General features: G+C 36.7%; 1 protein-coding gene across 1 annotated transcript in view; it reads right to left on the reverse strand.

The window, feature by feature from the left end:
• Nucleotides 1-7,699: 7,699 nt before the first annotated feature.
• MXRA5 (matrix remodeling associated 5) overlaps nt 7,700-18,762 on the reverse strand; it is an 88,860-nt gene continuing 77,797 nt past the window's right edge. The window contains exon 7 of the mRNA XM_053706443.1: nt 7,700-12,452. Within this exon, the coding sequence (XP_053562418.1) occupies nt 10,547-12,452 (1,906 nt within the window). The 3' untranslated portion in view covers nt 7,700-10,546. The remainder of the gene's footprint in view (nt 12,453-18,762) is intronic.

Genomic DNA, 18,762 nt, shown 5'->3' on the forward strand with positions numbered 1-18,762 from the left:
TCTGGGCCACCAGCTTTATTAGATGCCAGTTTTTTAATTGCATTAGTTACTTCAAGTAAAGTAATAGGAAGATTTAGTTCGTCCAGACTTGATTTATCTAGTTTTGGGACCCCAATTTTATCCCAGAACTCATGTTTAGCTTGTGTATCGATTACTGTCTCTGAGTAGACTTCCTTAAAATATTTACATATATAACTTTGAATTGCTGAGTTATTTATAATGCGTCCTTCTGTAGTCTTAATAGCTGTAACTGGCTCTTTTTTCTTTTTGGCTCTAGTTAAATTAGCTAATGCTTTGCCTGCTTTACCCCCATGTCTATAGAAAAAAAACCTCTTCCTAAGATCGTCTTGTGCCACCTTTTGTGTCAGAAATAATTCCCTTTCTTTTTTAACTTTTTTATATGATAGCCAAAGTACCTCAGATGGGTCACTAGTGTAAGAATTAAACGCATTGTGTAACTGTGAGGCAAGTTCTAGATCCCTAGCCATTTGCTTTCTTTTATGTACTACCAAATATGCTTTTATTTCACCCCTTATCATTGCCTTAAAGGTCTCCCAAAGTATTTCTGTTTTAATTTCACTTGTTTCATTAGTCTGTTTGAATTCTATCCATTTTAATCTTAGCCATGCCTTGAATTGTGCATTTGACACGAGATGTCTAGGAAAGAACAACCTGCCCAAGTTAATTTCTTGTGGGTTGCGTATTTTAATATGTAAGGTGATGATGGCATGATCTGAAATAAGTATTTCTTATATTTCGGGTTTCAATTCTAAACGCAACATTTTGTCACTTACTAAGAAATAATCTAGCCTAGACAATGTACGATGTGCGTATGACTCGCATGAGAATTTTTTCAGGTCTGGATTTTGAATCCGCCAGATATCATTAAGGTGTAGTAAATTAGAGAAGTTCTTAAATATTTTAGCTTCTTGTTTACTATTTTTGTTTAATGATGGCTTTAGTCTGTCTAGCGTGGGGTATTTAACTATATTTAAATCGCCTGCCACAATTAGATTCTCTGAAAAGTAGGGTAGTAATTTTCTTTGTAACTTTACCCAGAAGGCATTATCTGTTTTATTAGGGCCATAAATATTGCAAAATGTAAATTTCGTCCCAGCTATTTCAAGTTGCATGATGAGATATCTCTCATCTTGGTCTATCTCCGTATTGAATATTTTAAATTGAATTTTTTTATGAAACAAAAAAGCAACCCCTTTTTTTCTATTCAAACATGGTGTACCCACTACTTTGCCTACCCAGTCAGTTTTGAGTTTGCCTAGCTCAATTTCATTCAAATGCGTTTCTTGAAGAAAAGCGATGTCTACTTTATATCTTTTTAACTGTTTTAATATTTTTTTACGTTTCTGTGGCGAAGTTATCCCCCCAACATTCCAGGAGGCGAGATTAAGTTTATTGTTCATTTTTACAAAAATATATTATCTAGCAGTATAGCCTTTCCGCAAGAGAAGGGGCGGGTAGTGGGGGGGGGGGGGGGAGGGTCGGGGAGAGAAGAAAAAAAAAAAACCCTGCAACCAAACACAACACAATTAAAAAAACAATAATACTGAACCATATCGGTCTCCATAGCCGAATTCAATGCAAGAAACATTGTAATTAGGCATTCCATATTAACATATTCATAAGTGATTAGATATCAGTCTATTTATTCCTAGTTATTTTAAAGTGTAATATTTTTCAGTTTTGCAAATTCCTTAGCTTCCTCTGGAGTATTGAATATCTTATTTTCTCCCTCTGTTAAAATCTTAATCTTTGCTGGGTAGATGACCGTGGCTTTAATCCCTGCCTGAATTAATTTCGTACATATTGGGGTTACTTCTTTCCGTTTTTGTGATGTCTCAGATGAGTAATCCTGAAACATTAAGATAGATTTACCTTCAAAGATTAATGGCGCTTTTTGTCTATAGCATTGCATAAATTTTACCTTATCCTGAAAGTTTAAGAATCTAGCTATAATCGGTCTTGCTTTAACTGTTCCATCTGGTAAGGTCCTAATTGGCCCTAGGCGGTGAGCTCTTTCAACTATTAATGGTAATAAATTAGGTGTTATTCCAAGTCTCTGTGGTATTAACAGTGAGACCAGGTGTATTAAGTCTTGAGGCTCGCTCGCTTCGGGTATACCCAAAATTCTAACATTATTGCGACACGAGCGGTCTTCTAAATCAGTTAGTTTATATTGTAGACTTGCTATCTGTGTGTTCTGCTCCTTCATTATGTGCTCTTGTATTATCTTAGCGTCCTCCAAATCAGATATACGTTGTTCCGCTTCATTAAGTCTTAATGTAAATTGTTTAATTTCTGTTGTCAGACTATTTATATCTGCTTTGATTTGCTCAAATTGTGGTAGCATAAGCTCCGCAATCTGTTTGACTATGTCCTGTGTCTCTGTGCTCGCAGTATCTACTGTAGGGGATGTTAGAGGCAGATTCCCTACGTTATCAATGCTAGTTCTGTTTTTCTTATCTCTAGCTTTGACTGGCATATTGGGTGATTGTGTCTTGTAATTAGTTATAAATCTCTCCATATGCTGAAAGTTTAATGCAGTATGATATTACTTAAAAAAAGAGAGGTGGAGGGAAGAAGGCGAAAAACAGTACAAATAAGTGCTTAGATGACAAAATTACACACTAAGAGATTGTGAGTACGTGTGTTGGACTATATCTTAGATATATATTTGTAATTATCTGTACATGCACGTATGTTCCCTTTTACACATGCAGATCAGTTGTCTTTATATATATTTTCAGAGCAATTTATCTCAATTCTATAAATATTTCCAGCCCTATTAAGCCTAGATTTCACTCTTCTCAGGCCTTCTTATTCTGTGCCAAAAATATTGATAACTTATAGAAAACCTTTAAAGAGATATATGCAAGAAAGAGAGTTTATATGTATATCATGAGATTAAAAAAATAAATAAAAAAAAAATAGGCCCATACAGATGTTAACCTGGCAAAACCTGCTACAAATACTCTCTAGGTAATATATCTTAATTCTATGAGTAGTTTCACTCCTAGTAAACCTAGGTTTCAATCTCTCAGGCCTTCTCTTTTGGAGCAGTGAATAAATATAAATATCCTATGGGAGACCTTAGGCAAGTTATATACAGTAAACAAATTTAGGCTAGCAAATCAAATTGCAATAAGGTAAACCCAAAAAAAGAAAAAAGAGATTTTTCCCCCCTTTTTTTCTTTTTTCCTTTTAGAATTGCTACCTCTGGTTAAAAGTGCAGGATATGTACAGCATGTAACTAAATTTTAGCAGTTCCCTTTGCATTTAACCATTCAAAAAAAAAACATTCAAAAAAAGAAAAAGCATTGAAAATTTTTAGATTAAACTCTTTGGTAACAATAAACAAATAATTATTCAGCTTATGAAGTAGCCTTATTGGGTAAGGCTGCCAGGGTTAGGGTTTAACATGCACTCATGAGATCTTTTTGAGGCATATTTGCCCCTCTCTGTGTATACGGCTGTCAGATCAAGGCAGTGGGGCTCTCTATTGTTTCCCTTAATTATTGCAACAGATTGTTCCTGTGGGGAAAAACCCTTTATATTTTTAGCCAGAATTTTGACAGTTAAGCAGTTCCTGGGTCTGGGATTAATATTGCTGGGGAGAAACCCTTTTTATTTTTAGCCAGAATTTTAACAGTTAAGCAGTTCCTGAGTCTAGGATTAATATTGCTGCAAGTTCCCCAATATGACAAAACTCTGTTCCACCAGATATTCCATTTTGAAACACAACCAAGGCTGCTTTATTGCTTTTGAGCCTCTCTCTATAGACGTTTTGTGAATGTCTCACTTCTCTGCAGTTTTTCGCCCCTCACCAGCTCTCTTGCTAGTGTCCAACAATTGCGGATGGGCTACTTAGTTCTGTGGTATCTTTGGAAAGTTGCAGCTTTCTTATCTTATAACGTACCCCCCTCCGGTTACCTTACCAGAGTCCACCAAGTCGCAGTTGGGATACCTCTTTATCACAGCAAAATTCCAATCTTGTCATGCTGTTGGCGTGGCCATTCATGCAGTTTTCACCACTCACGTGCCTGTTGTTTCCAAGCTTTTGGCCTCACTGTTGTTTGCCCTGTAGCGCTGTGTCACCTTATGACCTCCTCAATGGTGCTTTAATATCGGTCCCGATATCGGTCAGCATAGGCCTGGGGAAGAGGCCTCATTCCCCTGCAATTGATCCGGGCTGCAAGCTGCTCTCTGTCAGAGCTTCGGTATCCGCCGGCCGTCTAGAGAAAAACACGGCCCCAAGGATGGCTTGCCGGTGTGTTGGGGAGCGGTTGTACTCCTTCCCGCTCAGAGTACCTCCACGCTAGCACCGTACGTGGCTCCACCCCTTCCGCTCCTTCCGGATCTCACCAAAAAAAAAAAAGCTCCCCTCTTCTTTCTGAACTTTACTAATTCTCCCTTTTTAATTATCTCAGCCTTACGAAACAGCGAGTAAGGCCATAATGTTAGGAACAAAATGAGACTCGGCGGAATGTAACAAAATGCCGAGTACCTACTGTCGATATGCAAGTAAAGATCCTGATGTTAAGTTCCAAAGATAGAGTTAAACAGTTAATAGGAATTTTATCACGCTGCGAGCTGATCAGCTGGCAGAAACAAGCTCAAAACCACGGAATCACCTAACTATAACACAAACAATAAAGAGAAACAGACCACATGATCTCAGGACATGAACTTTGAACAACCTCAAAGACTTTAACAGCCCTGTACTGTATATTGCACCATGTATGTAATGAATGCTGTAACTATGTTCCAAAGATTGTGTTCAGCGACTTTGTTGTTCTCATCTTCTCTTTAATAAAGCTTGTTTTGAAAATTAAAAAAAAAAAAAGAAGCGACGGAGAGTAGGGAGGGAGGGAAGGGAAAGAAGGGAAGGAAAATAAAGAGGGTTTGAGGTAAAGAGTGCATGATATCTTTATATGTAATTTACAAAGTCAACATACCACTAGTTCAAACCACCAGTATGGCTCAATAATGTGCAGCATTATAAACGGAACTTATTAAACTTTAAAAATGCCAGTATTAGATGTTTGTGGGATGTTGCTGCTAGCATATATGTGGGTTCTGGCAAGGTACATGTGGCAATTTATTATTAATCATATCCTACATTTTACCCAATTATTTGCATAGCTAAAATAAATGCCATATACAAGGAGTGCAGAATTATTAGGCAAATGAGTATTTTGACCACATCATCCTCTTTATGCATGTTGTCTTACTCCAAGCTGTATAGGCTCGAAAGCCTACTACCAATTAAGCATATTAGGTGATGTGCATCTCTGTAATGAGAAGGGGTGTGGTCTAATGACATCAACACCCTATATCAGGTGTGCATAATTATTAGGCAACTTCCTTTCCTTTGGCAAAATGGGTCAAAAGAAGGACTTGACAGGCTCAGAAAAGTCAAAAATAGTGAGATATCTTGCAGAGGGATGCAGCACTCTTAAAATTGCGAAGCTTCTGAAGCGTGATCATCGAACAATCAAGCGTTTCATTCAAAATAGTCAACAGGGTCGCAAGAAGCGTGTGGAAAAACCAAGGCGCAAAATAACTGCCCATGAACTGAGAAAAGTCAAGCGTGCAGCTGCCAAGATGCCACTTGCCACCAGTTTGGCCATATTTCAGAGCTGCAACATCACTGGAGTGCCCAAAAGCACAAGGTGTGCAATACTCAGAGACATGGCCAAGGTAAGAAAGGCTGAAAGACGACCACCACTGAACAAGACACACAAGCTGAAACGTCAAGACTGGGCCAAGAAATATCTCAAGACTGATTTTTCTAAGGTTTTATGGACTGATGAAATGAGAGTGAGTCTTGATGGGCCAGATGGATGGGCCCGTGGCTGGATTGGTAAAGGGCAGAGAGCTCCAGTCCGACTCAGACGCCAGCAAGGTGGAGGTGGAGTACTGGTTTGGGCTGGTATCATCAAAGATGAGCTTGTGGGGCCTTTTCGGGTTGAGGATGGAGTCAAGCTCAACTCCCAGTCCTACTGCCAGTTTCTGGAAGACACCTTCTTCAAGCAGTGGTACAGGAAGAAGTCTGCATCCTTCAAGAAAAACATGATTTTCATGCAGGACAATGCTCCATCACACGCGTCCAAGTACTCCACAGCATGGCTGGCAAGAAAGGGTATAAAAGAAGAAAATCTAATGACATGGCCTCCTTGTTCACCTGATCTGAACCCCATTGAGAACCTGTGGTCCATCATCAAATGTGAGATTTACAAGGAGGGAAAACAGTACACCTCTCTGAACATTGTCTGGGAGGCTGTGGTTGCTGCTGCACGCAATGTTGATGGTGAACAGATCAAAACACTGACAGAATCCATGGATGGCAGGCTTTTGAGTGTCCTTGCAAAGAAAGGTGGCTATATTGGTCACTGATTTGTTTTTGTTTTGTTTTTGAATGTCAGAAATGTATATTTGTGAATGTTGAGATGTTATATTGGTTTCACTGGTAAAAATAAATAATTGAAATGGGTATATATTTGTTTTTTGTTAAGTTGCCTAATAATTATGCACAGTAATAGTCACCTGCACACACAGATATCCCCCTAAAATAGCTATAACTAAAAACAAACTAAAAACTACTTCCAAAACTGGCATTGTTCTCTGACCACTTGCATGTTCTCTGACCACTTGCTGGAATGATACACATTGTGTCATTTCCAAATAATCTGGTTCCCAGGGAGAAAATCCAAAATGTGCTCTACCCCAATTCTAAAGTATAGCACACAGCTATGTATATATATATATATAGCAGGGGAGGCATACCATTTGTTTACTTGTGTACAGCCACTAAACAGCTATGGCCACAACACTCTCAGTCCTGAGGATGAAACTGAACCTACTGTTGTTGTTTTCTGCCACCCCCTGCTTGCGCCTGGTGTCTTCAGCTCTATGGTATTTATTTGCAGGGAAACAGCAGGTGAACTGAAGATGTTATTGTCATAGCTGTAACTATACCAGTGACAGGCTGTGTGTCCTGAGGCCCCTGCTGTCATCTAAGGCTGGGGAAGCTTTAGTTAAAAGGAAGTGGTGCATATTCCTAAGGCTGCAGCACTTTCGGTCCTGAGGCTGAAGCTGCACCCAATGTTAGTATTTTAAAAGTGCCTCCCTTTCTAGGATACTAACACCAGGTTCCAGAGCTGCTCAAGCTGAAATGCTGCAAAAAGTGTTGCTCCTCCCCCCATCTTCCCCAAATCTGCCCCCTTAGGCATGGGCTTTGTTGGCCTAAGCCATAATATGCCTGTAGTTAAATGAGAAGGCTTTTTAAAAGTGTTATTCTCAATTATTTTGTCAGGTTTATTTATTATAAAAACACAAAACTATGATAGATGAAATGCATGGACTTCTTGCCTTCTTGTATTCTATTTTTAATCAATGTTTTTTTATGTCTGAAACAGTAATGTCTTCTTCAAGCACAGTGACAAATAATAAAAAAAAATCTATAGATTGTGGATATTTATATGATGTTATGCAGTGATGTCATCAATCAGATCATGGATAGGGGCAAAGTAGCTGTATCTGATTACCCAGGTTTTCAAGAAGTGATTATTGTTACAACAACAATAATGTTATATAAATGTCAACCCCTTTTTAATTAAAAAAGCTTAAATCTCAACCATGTGTCATTTTTATGTTCTTGCAATAAGTGCAAACACCCAAATTGTTTGGAAAATATTATTTAATATAAAATGTACAGTACAATGATCGTCATAATATAAAACACAGTTTGCAGCAAAAGTCTTTTAAAGACCAATAATTTATGAAAATGAGACAGATCTAGTATTTTTTGTCTCATGGTAAGATTAGTAATATATAAAAATGTACAGGAAGCACTGACATTCTTTATCTGTTTGCAGAGTAACAACTTTTTCCTTAGTTAAATCCCGGTTGAAATGAGATGGCTTGACTAAAACACACTGAAAAATCACTATGTATAATTTTGCGAACAACAGAATAGCTCGAGACAGATATTCAAGAATAGAATGCGTTAACAATGATGATAACTGCATTTTAAAACACATAGGGCTAGATTACAATAGGAGAGCTATTTTAACGTGCGCCCATAAAGGGGGAAATTTGCCCATTTTCAGGCACATGTTAAATAGCCAGCCATTACAACTGGCTGGTTAATGATACAGCGAGCTCGCGGTAACACTTTTCACTAAATGTAATTAAGCTCTGACCTCTGGTTAATTAAATATATGAGCATCTTTTTTAAAAAAAAATAAAAGAATAATTGCACGAAGCAGTTATATGGAGTGAAAGTGAGGTGATGTGGGGCACTGAAAAGTGTCTTTACATTGTTGTCTATGGGGACTATGTTTTTACTTGAAATATATATGTAAATGCTTACAGTATAAACATATATTTGTATGTGTTAATATGTGTGTATACTTAACTTGTAATACCAGCGCACATTTGCATGCGCTGGTATTACTGAGTGGAGTGCAAATATCTTGCTTGTGAAAGCACAATTTTGCACTCCACTCGTAATCTAGCCCATAATATTGCAGCCATATTTGTATAATTAATACTTTTTTGGTAGTAAGGTGCATTTAAAGCCAATGTCATACTGTGGGGCCAATTTATCAAGTGTCTGTCTGACATTATCTGCTCAGCGGATCATGTCCGACAGACATTGCTGAATGCCGACAGGTGAACTGCTTATGCAATGCTGCCCCCTGCAGATTGGCCACTAGCAGGGGGTGTCAATCAACCTGATCATATACGATTTGGCGGATTGATGTCCGTAGCCTCAGAGAAGGTGTACGAGTTAAGGAGCAGCGGTCTAAAAACCGCTGCTTCTTAACTGCTGTTTCCGGCAAGCCTGAAGGCTTACGCGGAAACAGCTGCATTAGGGCCGATTGACAGCTTGTTAAATCGGCCCCTGTATTGCAGATCACTTAAAGTTTCACAATCTCCTCCATTAGACCCATCAAATTAAGCAGAATTTGATTATATTGATGTAAAATCTTTAAACTAAGGAAAAGAAGTTCAATAATTATATAAATTATTTTCTATCATTTACAAAATCCAGTCACATCATGTCAGACTTGTTGCAATTAAAGAATGCTTTACATGACATTAAAATTATATAAATGTGTATAAATAGATAACTTATTTTAAAAATGAATCTTTTTCACTCTGCAGGGGTTAAACACATAGTTTAAGTTTTGTGCTTAGGTGCACCTCACTGCTGCTCTTGAGAAGAACACAGTCAGTCAGCCAATCAGTTGTATATATATATTTATATATATGTATATTCACCAATCACAATCCATGTCCTGCCCAGGGATACCCAGGAGTTCATTGGGTGAGTAACTTTGATTATGTAGCTAACTAATTTGAAAAGGTTATGCACACACTGAAAAAACTATTTTAATGATGAAAACTATTAGAATGATGTAACAAAGCAGATCATTTTATTTTTTTACACTTATAGCTCTCTCTAAATAATTATTATAGTACTAGAGGACTCTTCAATGAAAGTAATCTCAGCTAAAGTTTTATACAAGATCAAACTCTTGTACATTAATCCCTATAACAATACATTTTATTTTTAATTACTTCAATCTTCCCTTTGCCTTCAGGTAATTGCCAGTGAGTGTTTTTCATTTTAGGTATCAAGCACAATCAAGATTGTTCTTGTATATAGGATGGTCATTAAACAAAATGCAATTTGCACCATTGATTGACAGAGATGGGTCCATCTTAAAGGAGGGAAAAATATGATTAGAAAAAATAAATTTATAATGCTAGCTCTTAACGTTTCATCTAATAAATAGCCCTTTATTACTGAAGACTCCAAGATTATCTTCAGACCTGGCTAGTTCTATCAGTCGCAATCTTCACTAACAAATTTTAAAACCCTAACCCCCTGTGAGATGTGAGTGTCTGAAAAAAAGTCAGCTATTTTTTAAATAAATGTTAAGGTTCCAGGTACATGAGGTGTCCCACAAGAAGAATGTATTGCTTTTATTACTTTATATTAGGGATTATGATTCATAAGATTATTGTTTTGATAGTATGATAGACTTAAAAAGAGAGTCATTTTTAATACATATAAACAAATTAGGTTGAGAGAAATAATAGAGAATGATAAAATGAATTGGGTTCTCCTCAGTATACAAATTAATACAGCTGCCTCTGGTTGTTCTTAATGAATGTATACATATTTAAAAGCTCCAATAAAATGAATTATAGGGATTTAAAAGCTCCAATAAAATGAATTATAGGGATTTGATGTGTCCCTTTGTGATTTAGTTATTATTAAATCTAACAGATAATGCAAATAATTATTTCACACAATTATTACTTATATTTTGGGTTTTCTTGTGGTATAAAGATAAATATGTTTTTTTAGGTAATTCTTGGAGATATACCTCGTTATTGGAGTTGATGGTTTTGAGCAACAGAATTATTTAAATAAAAGTTAATTTACAAATAAGGACACAGTATACTTTGCACTCCTGTAGCAGTCTTGGGCATTTTACCTGCATTAAAGCATTTAATATATATGTAAATATGTAGTTTTTGTGTCACTCCCAAGAATGTTTTTAGCTGTGCATTTGTAGTATCCTACATCCCGTTGTGATGGCTGCTGAATGACCAATGTCCCCTGAGGATGTAGAAATTTGTTTCCATATAAGCGAGATTGAGCTCCAGCGGTTAAATGGGATTTATCTGGTAGTTCCCATGTTATTTCAGCTTTAGGTATTCCAATTGACATGCAGTTTAACTGAATGGAACTTCCAAGTCTTGCATAAATAACAGGTGCTGGACTAGTGGTTATACGTGGGGGGTATGCTATAATGATTACAGGAACGTTCATTGTTGAAGAACCATATTGAGTTGTTGCTTTGCATACATATGATCCCCTGTCATAAACAGATGTCTCCCGGACTACAAGTGTCCCATTTTGCAAGAGAGAAAAACGTCCCTTAGATTGGGGACCATCAAGAACAACACCACTAGGTAAGGTCCAAGTGATATGTGGATGTGTAGTTCCATGTGTAGTGCAGTGAAGCTGTAAAGTCTCACCATTAATTATGCTCACCAAGTTATTGTAACGATTATTCATTTGTGGTTTATGACCAATCTGCAAATTGACCAGCTTGTCAGCAAATCCAGCTATATTTGTAGCTCTGCAACGATATGTTCCAGCATCTGCTATACTTGCAGTACCAATATACAAAATGCCATCCTGTTTATGGTAAAATCTATGAAGATGATTGCCACTTTGAAGTTCTGTTCCATTTGGAAGAATCCATATTTTCATAGGTTCAGGTATTCCCTCAGGAGAACAATTAAGATTTACCACTTGGCCCTCAGCCACAACAATATTTTCATTTTCTGTATGAAATACAGGCTTCACTGCTGGTTCAGAAACTGTCAGCTGTACAATTAACCTAGCTTCTCCACCTTCATTACGTCCAATGCACACCAACTGTACTGAATCGGATTTTCTTAAAACTTTTATCTCAAGGGTACCATTGCGATGTACAGTAATCCTGTTACCATAGTAAGGTGCAGGAAGAATGACTCCTTCTGGAAATACCCACATAACACGTGGTGAAGGTATACCTTCAGCTTTACAGTCAATCTGTATGTGTGAATCTTTCATTGCATTCTCTTTAATAGTGACTATTTTATTAGAATATCCATTGATTTTAGGTGGTAGGATATTTACTTGTATATGGACAATCTTTTTGTCTTCACCAGCATTATTTTGTGCTAAGCATGTGTAGTTTCCACTATCAGATCGCTGTGCCTTTTGTATAAGAAGAGTCCCATCTTTGTAAACTTGATACTTGTCTGATAATGCAGGTATAGGCCTATTTGCAGGAGAGAGCCAGGTGATTTTGGGAACAGGCTCTCCTTTGGCTTCACATGGGACTGTGACAACATCTCCATATGGTACATTAACAGTAGAATATGTCTTATTTTTAATTATTGCCTTTTCTGCTACCACTTTCACGCTGACTCGCATTTCATCTTGTCCAATTTGATTTATTGCATAACATGTGTAGTCACCTTCTTCTTTCATTCCTACTTCATTGAAGTACAAAGTTCCATTATTGAAAACAAGATATCTTCTTGTCCGTGTGCCACTATCATCTGACTGCATAACATTATTGACCATACTTCCATCAGGAAGACTCCATGATATTTCTGGGTTTGGAACTCCAGTAGCTATACAATCTACTTTTAGATCTCCACCATATATAACCTTGTGGTCAACTTCATTTTTGTACTGTATTTTTGCTGGTTTCATCATTACATTCACTTTAAGCACCACATAATCATCTCCAATTTTATTCCGTGCCATACATAAATAGTCTCCTGCATCTTTTTCGGTAACAGAATAGATAATCAATGTGCCATTTGCAAAGGTCTTGATTCTGGCATCAAAACTATTAAAGAGAAAATAAACAAGTGTTAGATACCCTATGTTAACAAAGCATTTTTCTATTGAAAAAAAAATGTACAAAAAAGTCAGTGGATACTGATAATATTCATCCAAGGGTTTTAAAGGAATTTTGATCTTTGCTAGCTGTCCCATTAACTGATCTGTTTGTTCAGTCACTATTGACAGGTGTGTGAATGTAGTACCTCTTCATAAAAAGGGCAGTAGGGTAGAAATAATTTCGACTTAAAGACATAAAGACAAACAAATTAGAGGACCAAAATCAGCATGGTTTTATTTCAGGGAGATCATGTCAGACTAATCTAATTAACTTCTTTAAATATGTAACACAAGTATTAGACCAGGGTGGAGAAGTTGATGTATTACATAAAAATTTCAGCAAAGCATTTGACACCGTCCCACCCAACATGCAGCAGAGGGGGCTAGTGGTGTTCCTCAGGGGTCGGTTCAGCTGCATGATTTGTTTAATATATTTATCAATGGTATCAGAAAGGGCTACAGTGGAAAGTATGACTGTTTGCAGATGATACAAAAATTTGTAATAGAGTACATATTCCGGGGGGGAGGGGGAGTGATATACTTAAATTGGAGGATTGGACAAAAGACTGGGATCTAAAAATGAACACTGCAAAGTAAATAAGTATGCATCTAGGAAAGAAAGATCCAAATGTAATTTTGGACTCAATGACACTTTACTAATTGTTATAAATGAGGAATGGGACATGGGAAATATTATTTATAATGAATTAAGGCCAGTAGAATGTTTGGTTATAGAATGCTTGGTTATATTGGTAGAGGTATTTGCAGAAGAAATTGTAAAGTTAGGCTTCATCTTGAGTATTGTATTTAGTTCTGGAGGCCATCTCTCCAGAAGAATAATAAAAAAAATGGAATCTGTGCAAAGAAGGGCTACTAAAATGGTACTTGGTCTCAAAAATAAAACTTACCAGGAGAGGCTCAATAACCTAAACATGTGTAGCTTAGAGGAGAGAAGGGAAAGAGGTGATATAATAGTTACTTTCAAGTATATTAAGGGCTTAGTAAAGCAGAGGCTGTTAGTATTTTTCACAAAAAGAAAAATTCAAGAACAAAGGGTCATGATCTTAAAGGGTCATAATACCCAAATGTTTAAACACTTGAAAGTGATGCAGCATAGCTGTAAAAAGCTGATTAGAAAATATCTCCTGAATATCTCTATGTAAAAAAGAAAGATATTTTACCTCAAAAGTTCCTCAGTAGCCACCTCCCATTGTAAAGGATTTCTAAGCAGCATTTTAGTGTGTTTGTCCTGGGACATCTGAAGGGACTAGCATCGTGCACTCTCATATTATTTCACCAATCAGGTAAAAGAAGCTTACTATGAAATCTCATGAGAGTTAAGTCAAATCTCATGAGATCACAGTAAGAGTTCATGACCTCAGCACTGCTGATGCTGATTGGCTGCTGTTCATTTCTTCATTTTTTTAAAATTTGTTTACCTGCAGCTGGGAGCAGCTGAGTATAACTTTTTACACAGAACTTACTCTGCTGAGCTGAGGAAATTGTGAGGTGAAATATCTTCCTTTTTTACATAGAGATGCTCAGGTGATATTTTCCTGTCAGCTTTTTACAGTTATACTGCATCATTTTCAAGTGATTTAGCATATGAGTATTATGTCCCTTTAAGTTGAAGGGTAGTAGATTCAGGAGCAATTTGAGGAAGAACTTCTTTACAGAAAGGGTGATTAATTCATGGAATAAACTTCCACAAGAGGTGGTAATGACAAGCACTGTGAGGGACTTTAAGAATGCCAGAGATAAGCATAAGGCTATACTACTAGGAAACATTTTAGGAAATGTTGGGCAGACTTGCTGGGCTTATGCCATCAATATTTATGTTTCTATTTATCCAACTATTTCTATTTGGACAACCAAGAAGTACTAGTGGGAAAATGATCAGACCTTTAAACATATAGAATAGGAAAACTGAAATTGTTGGCATGATAGGGATAGAAAATGGTGGACATATATTACTATAATTTATAATGGTAATTATAAAAAAGACAACCATGTATTAACATAAGCGCATAACAAATAAAGAAAGATCTAATGAGATAAGAATAATTCCATTCCCACCTAGATGATAGACTCTGTTTACAAATTAGCCTTGATTAAATTTATGCTTTACAGATATAATTGTGTACCTCTTCAATCGGTTTATTTTCTAGCAGTTAAAAAGTTTCATTACCTACTTCAGATAATATATGACAATATTTAAAAGAGAGAATAGAGATGTTTGATGTCATCAGGTGTTATTACAGAAACATTTTTTAGATTTATTTTCATTTTCTAAAGCTGCTTCTGTGTTACACTAATGAGAAATACTTAAAGGGACATGGAAGTTAAACATAAAAATAAATTATTCAAAATATAACATTCAAAAAATAAAACCTTCCATATTACTTCCTAATATCAAATTTACCTTTTTCTCTTTGTAACTATTTTTTAATCTTAGCTTTTTGCCATGACAGCATACTGGGGTAGGCACAGGACAGTGTGGCAATAGTACTCAAAACATGTGCTCTTTCTTGAACTTATCTCAGCATACTGTCGTGCAAAGAAGCTACAATTCAACAAAAGATACCAAAAGAAAGAGGTAAGCTTCATAAAAGAAGTATGCTACCTAGTGTTTCTTTTACTTGCACACTCTAAAAGAATCATAAAAGTCTAAAGTTTGCATTCCACGACCCTTTAGATTACATTTGAATTGTCTCTGTAAAACATCTTATTCACATTCACCTAGATTACGAGTTTTGCATTGTGGCTTTTAACGCTGAAAAAATGGCAATTTCAGCATAAAAGCAGTAACGTCGCTACTGGGAGTCATGTCGGTATAGCTATACCGCAGGCATTTAAACCTGTAACGCAACGTCAATCCCCCACTCAAAAAAATTACGGTTTTTGGTGGGCTATACATGAAATTTTAAGCAACTTTCTAATTTACTCGAATTATAATTTTTTTTTTTCATTCTCTAAGGGGCCCATTTATCAAAGGGCTTGCGGACCTGATCCGACACTGCGGATCAGGTCCGCAAGACCTCGCTAAATGCGGAGAGCAATACGCTCTCCACATTTAACATTGCACCAGCAGCTCACAAGAGCTGCTGGTGCAACGCCGCCCCCTGCTGACTCGCGGCCAGCAGGGAGCTGTCAATCAACCCGATCGTATTCGATCGGGTTGATTTCCGGCGGTTCCTGTCCGCCTGCTCAGAGCAGGCGGACAGGGTTATGAAGCAGCGGTCTTTAGACCGCTGCTTCATAACTTGTGTTTCTGGCGAGTCTGAAGACTCGCCAGAAACACGGCCCTTCAAGCTCCATACGGAGCTTGATAAATGGGCCTGTTAGTATCTTTATTTGAAATGCAAGAATGTAAGTTTAGATGCCGGCCCATTTTTGGTGAACAATCTGGGTTGTCCTTGCTGATTCATCCACCAATAAAAAAGTGCTGTCCAGAGTCCTGAACCCAAAATAAAAGCTTAGATGCCTTCTTTTCAAATAAAGATAGCAAGAGAACGAAGAAAAATTGATAATAGGAGTAAATTAGAAAGTTGCTTAAAATTGCATGCTCTATCTGAATCACGAAAGAAAAAAATTTGGATTCAGTGTCCCTTTAAGTAAAAGGGACATGATAACCAAATGTTGAAGCATTTGCAAGTGATGCAGTATAGCTGTAAAAAGCTGACTAGAACATATTACCTGAACATCTCTATGTAAAAAAGGAAGATATTTACCTCACATTTTCTTAAGTATTCTCACCCCATTGTAAAGAAACTTTAAGCAGCTAATTAGAATGCTAGTCTCAGGACTTGAAAGGGAGTGTGCATCTGGCATGTACAGGCATAGTCATCTTATTTTCCTATTCAGTTAAAGGAAGTTTACCATGAAATCTCACAAAATTTCAGTGAAATCTCATGAGAACACAGCAAAGCACTTATGATGCTGATTGGCTATTGTTTTTTAATTTGTTTTTGTTGTTATTTTTTTCCACTATCAACTGGACAGCAGTGTTTAACTGTTCACAGAGCACTTACCCTGGTGAGCTGAACAAAATTGTGTTGTTAAAATATCTTCCCTTTTTACATAGAGATGTTCAGGTATTATTTTCATGTCAGCTTTTTACAGATATGAGTAATAAAGGCAGACAGTATCTATCTTTTTAAACAATAACAATTTCCAGGTAGACTATCCGTTTAAACACTTCTTGCTTTATTTTTAAAAAAAAAATGAAAAAAAAGATTTTATATAAATTTATATAAACAGGGTACTGGCAGACAGCTGGCAGTACTTAAGATGGCGGACACTAGTTAGAGGGGAGAGGGATAGAGAGCTGTTTGGGAGGGATCAGGGAGGTGGGTGGGTAATCCTTCACTGCAGAAAAAAAGATACACTAAAACTTTACTTTGGCAGACGGTCTGCCAGTACCTAAAATGGTGGTGACAAGTGGGGGGTGAGGGAGGGACGAGAGCTGTTTAAGAGAGATCAGGTAGGGATCAGGGTGTGGGAGGTATCAGGTGGGAGGGTAATCTCTACACTACAGTAAACTTAACCTTACAAGCTACCTGATTAACCTTTTTACTGTCAGGAATTTCAGAAGCTGCAATTAGCAGCCTTCTAAATCCCAGAAACCAATGACAAAGCCCAGCATGACTTCTATTTTTGAATAAAGGAGATCCCAAAGAAACTTTTACAATCATTTATTTTTTGACTGCATACGCAGTATGTAAATAATTTCAGTGAAAACCCCAAAGTTTGTGAAAAAGTTAAAAAACAATTTAATATTTTGCATTTGGCAGTGAAAGGGCATAACATATACCAAAATGGGCCTATATCAATACATTGGGTTGTCTACTAAAAAAAATATATTGTTTTGAAATAAAAACAAAACAAGGCTCTGTTTCTGTTTAAATGGAGTGATGGAAAAAATGCAAGTATTTTTATGAAATGTCTTTAATGGGTTGAAGTAACACATGTATTTAATTCTGGTGATGTGAATCTTTCTTTTTAATTTTAAAATATGTGCAACAATACATTGCTTATGATTATAATTAATATGATTAACAGTAATAATAATAAGCAAACAATTAGCCAGTATATTAATAAAAAGACATACAAATACTCTACTACTAAAAATGGCACTTTGTTTGCTTGAGATAAATAATATAGATATTCATTTTCTACTGTACAGTGTATATATATATATATATATATATATATATATATATATATATATATATATAGGGACAGTCTAGTCAAAAATAAACTTTCATGATTCAGATAGGGCATGTCATTTTAAAAAAACTTTTTGATTTACTTTTATCATCAATTTTGCTTTGTTCTCTCGGTACTCTTAGTTAAAAGCTAAACCAAGGTAGGCTCATATGCTAAAATGTTTGTGCTCTAAAAGGAAAACAGTCCAGCAGCAGCTAATCAATTTCAACTAGTTTCAGCCTTGTGCAGGCCTTTCTCAAGACTACCTTGCTTACATTTGCTCAAATTCTGAAAGAATGCCAGGAATAATTATGAGTGGAACACCATGAAATATAGGTTTTCCAAACCTGATGATACATTTTTCTTGAAACAGACTTGCGAGCCTGTATCATAGTGCTAATTACTGAGTCAGAGAAACCTCTATGACTAAGTACTAAGCGTTAAATTTCCATGCCTTCAAATTTAGAGATTTGAGATCCTGATGGAAAAACGGCCATTAAGACTGAAGGTCTGCCCTTAAAGGAAGTGGCCAAGGCTGGCAACTGGACATCCGGACAAGATCCGCATATCAAAACCTGTGAGGCCATGCTGGTGCTATCAGAAACACATGAGATTGTTCCATTATGATCTTGGAGATCCCCCTTGGAAGAAGAACCAGAGGTGGAAAAATATAAGCAGGTCAGTAAAACTAAGGAACTGCTAAGGCATCCACCATCTCTGCCTGAGGATCCCTGGACCTGGAAAGGTATCTGGGAAGCTTCTTGTTTAGATGAGAGGCCATCAAATCTATTTTTGGAAGACCCCACATCTGTACAAGATGAAAAAAAACACATCTGGATTGAGAGACCACTCCCCCGGATGTAACGTCTGACGGCTGAGATAATCCGCTTCCCAATTGTCTACACATGGAATATGAATCACAGATGTTTGTCAAAAGTTGGATTCCACCCAAGAAAGTATCTGAGATACTTCTTTCATTGCTGATGATGATTGACATATCCCACTGTTGTGATATTGTCTGTTTGAAAACAAATGTAAAGCTCTCTCTT

The sequence above is a fragment of the Bombina bombina genome, chromosome 3, assembly GCF_027579735.1.
Source record: "Bombina bombina isolate aBomBom1 chromosome 3, aBomBom1.pri, whole genome shotgun sequence".
NCBI classification, from domain to species: Eukaryota; Metazoa; Chordata; class Amphibia; order Anura; family Bombinatoridae; genus Bombina; species Bombina bombina.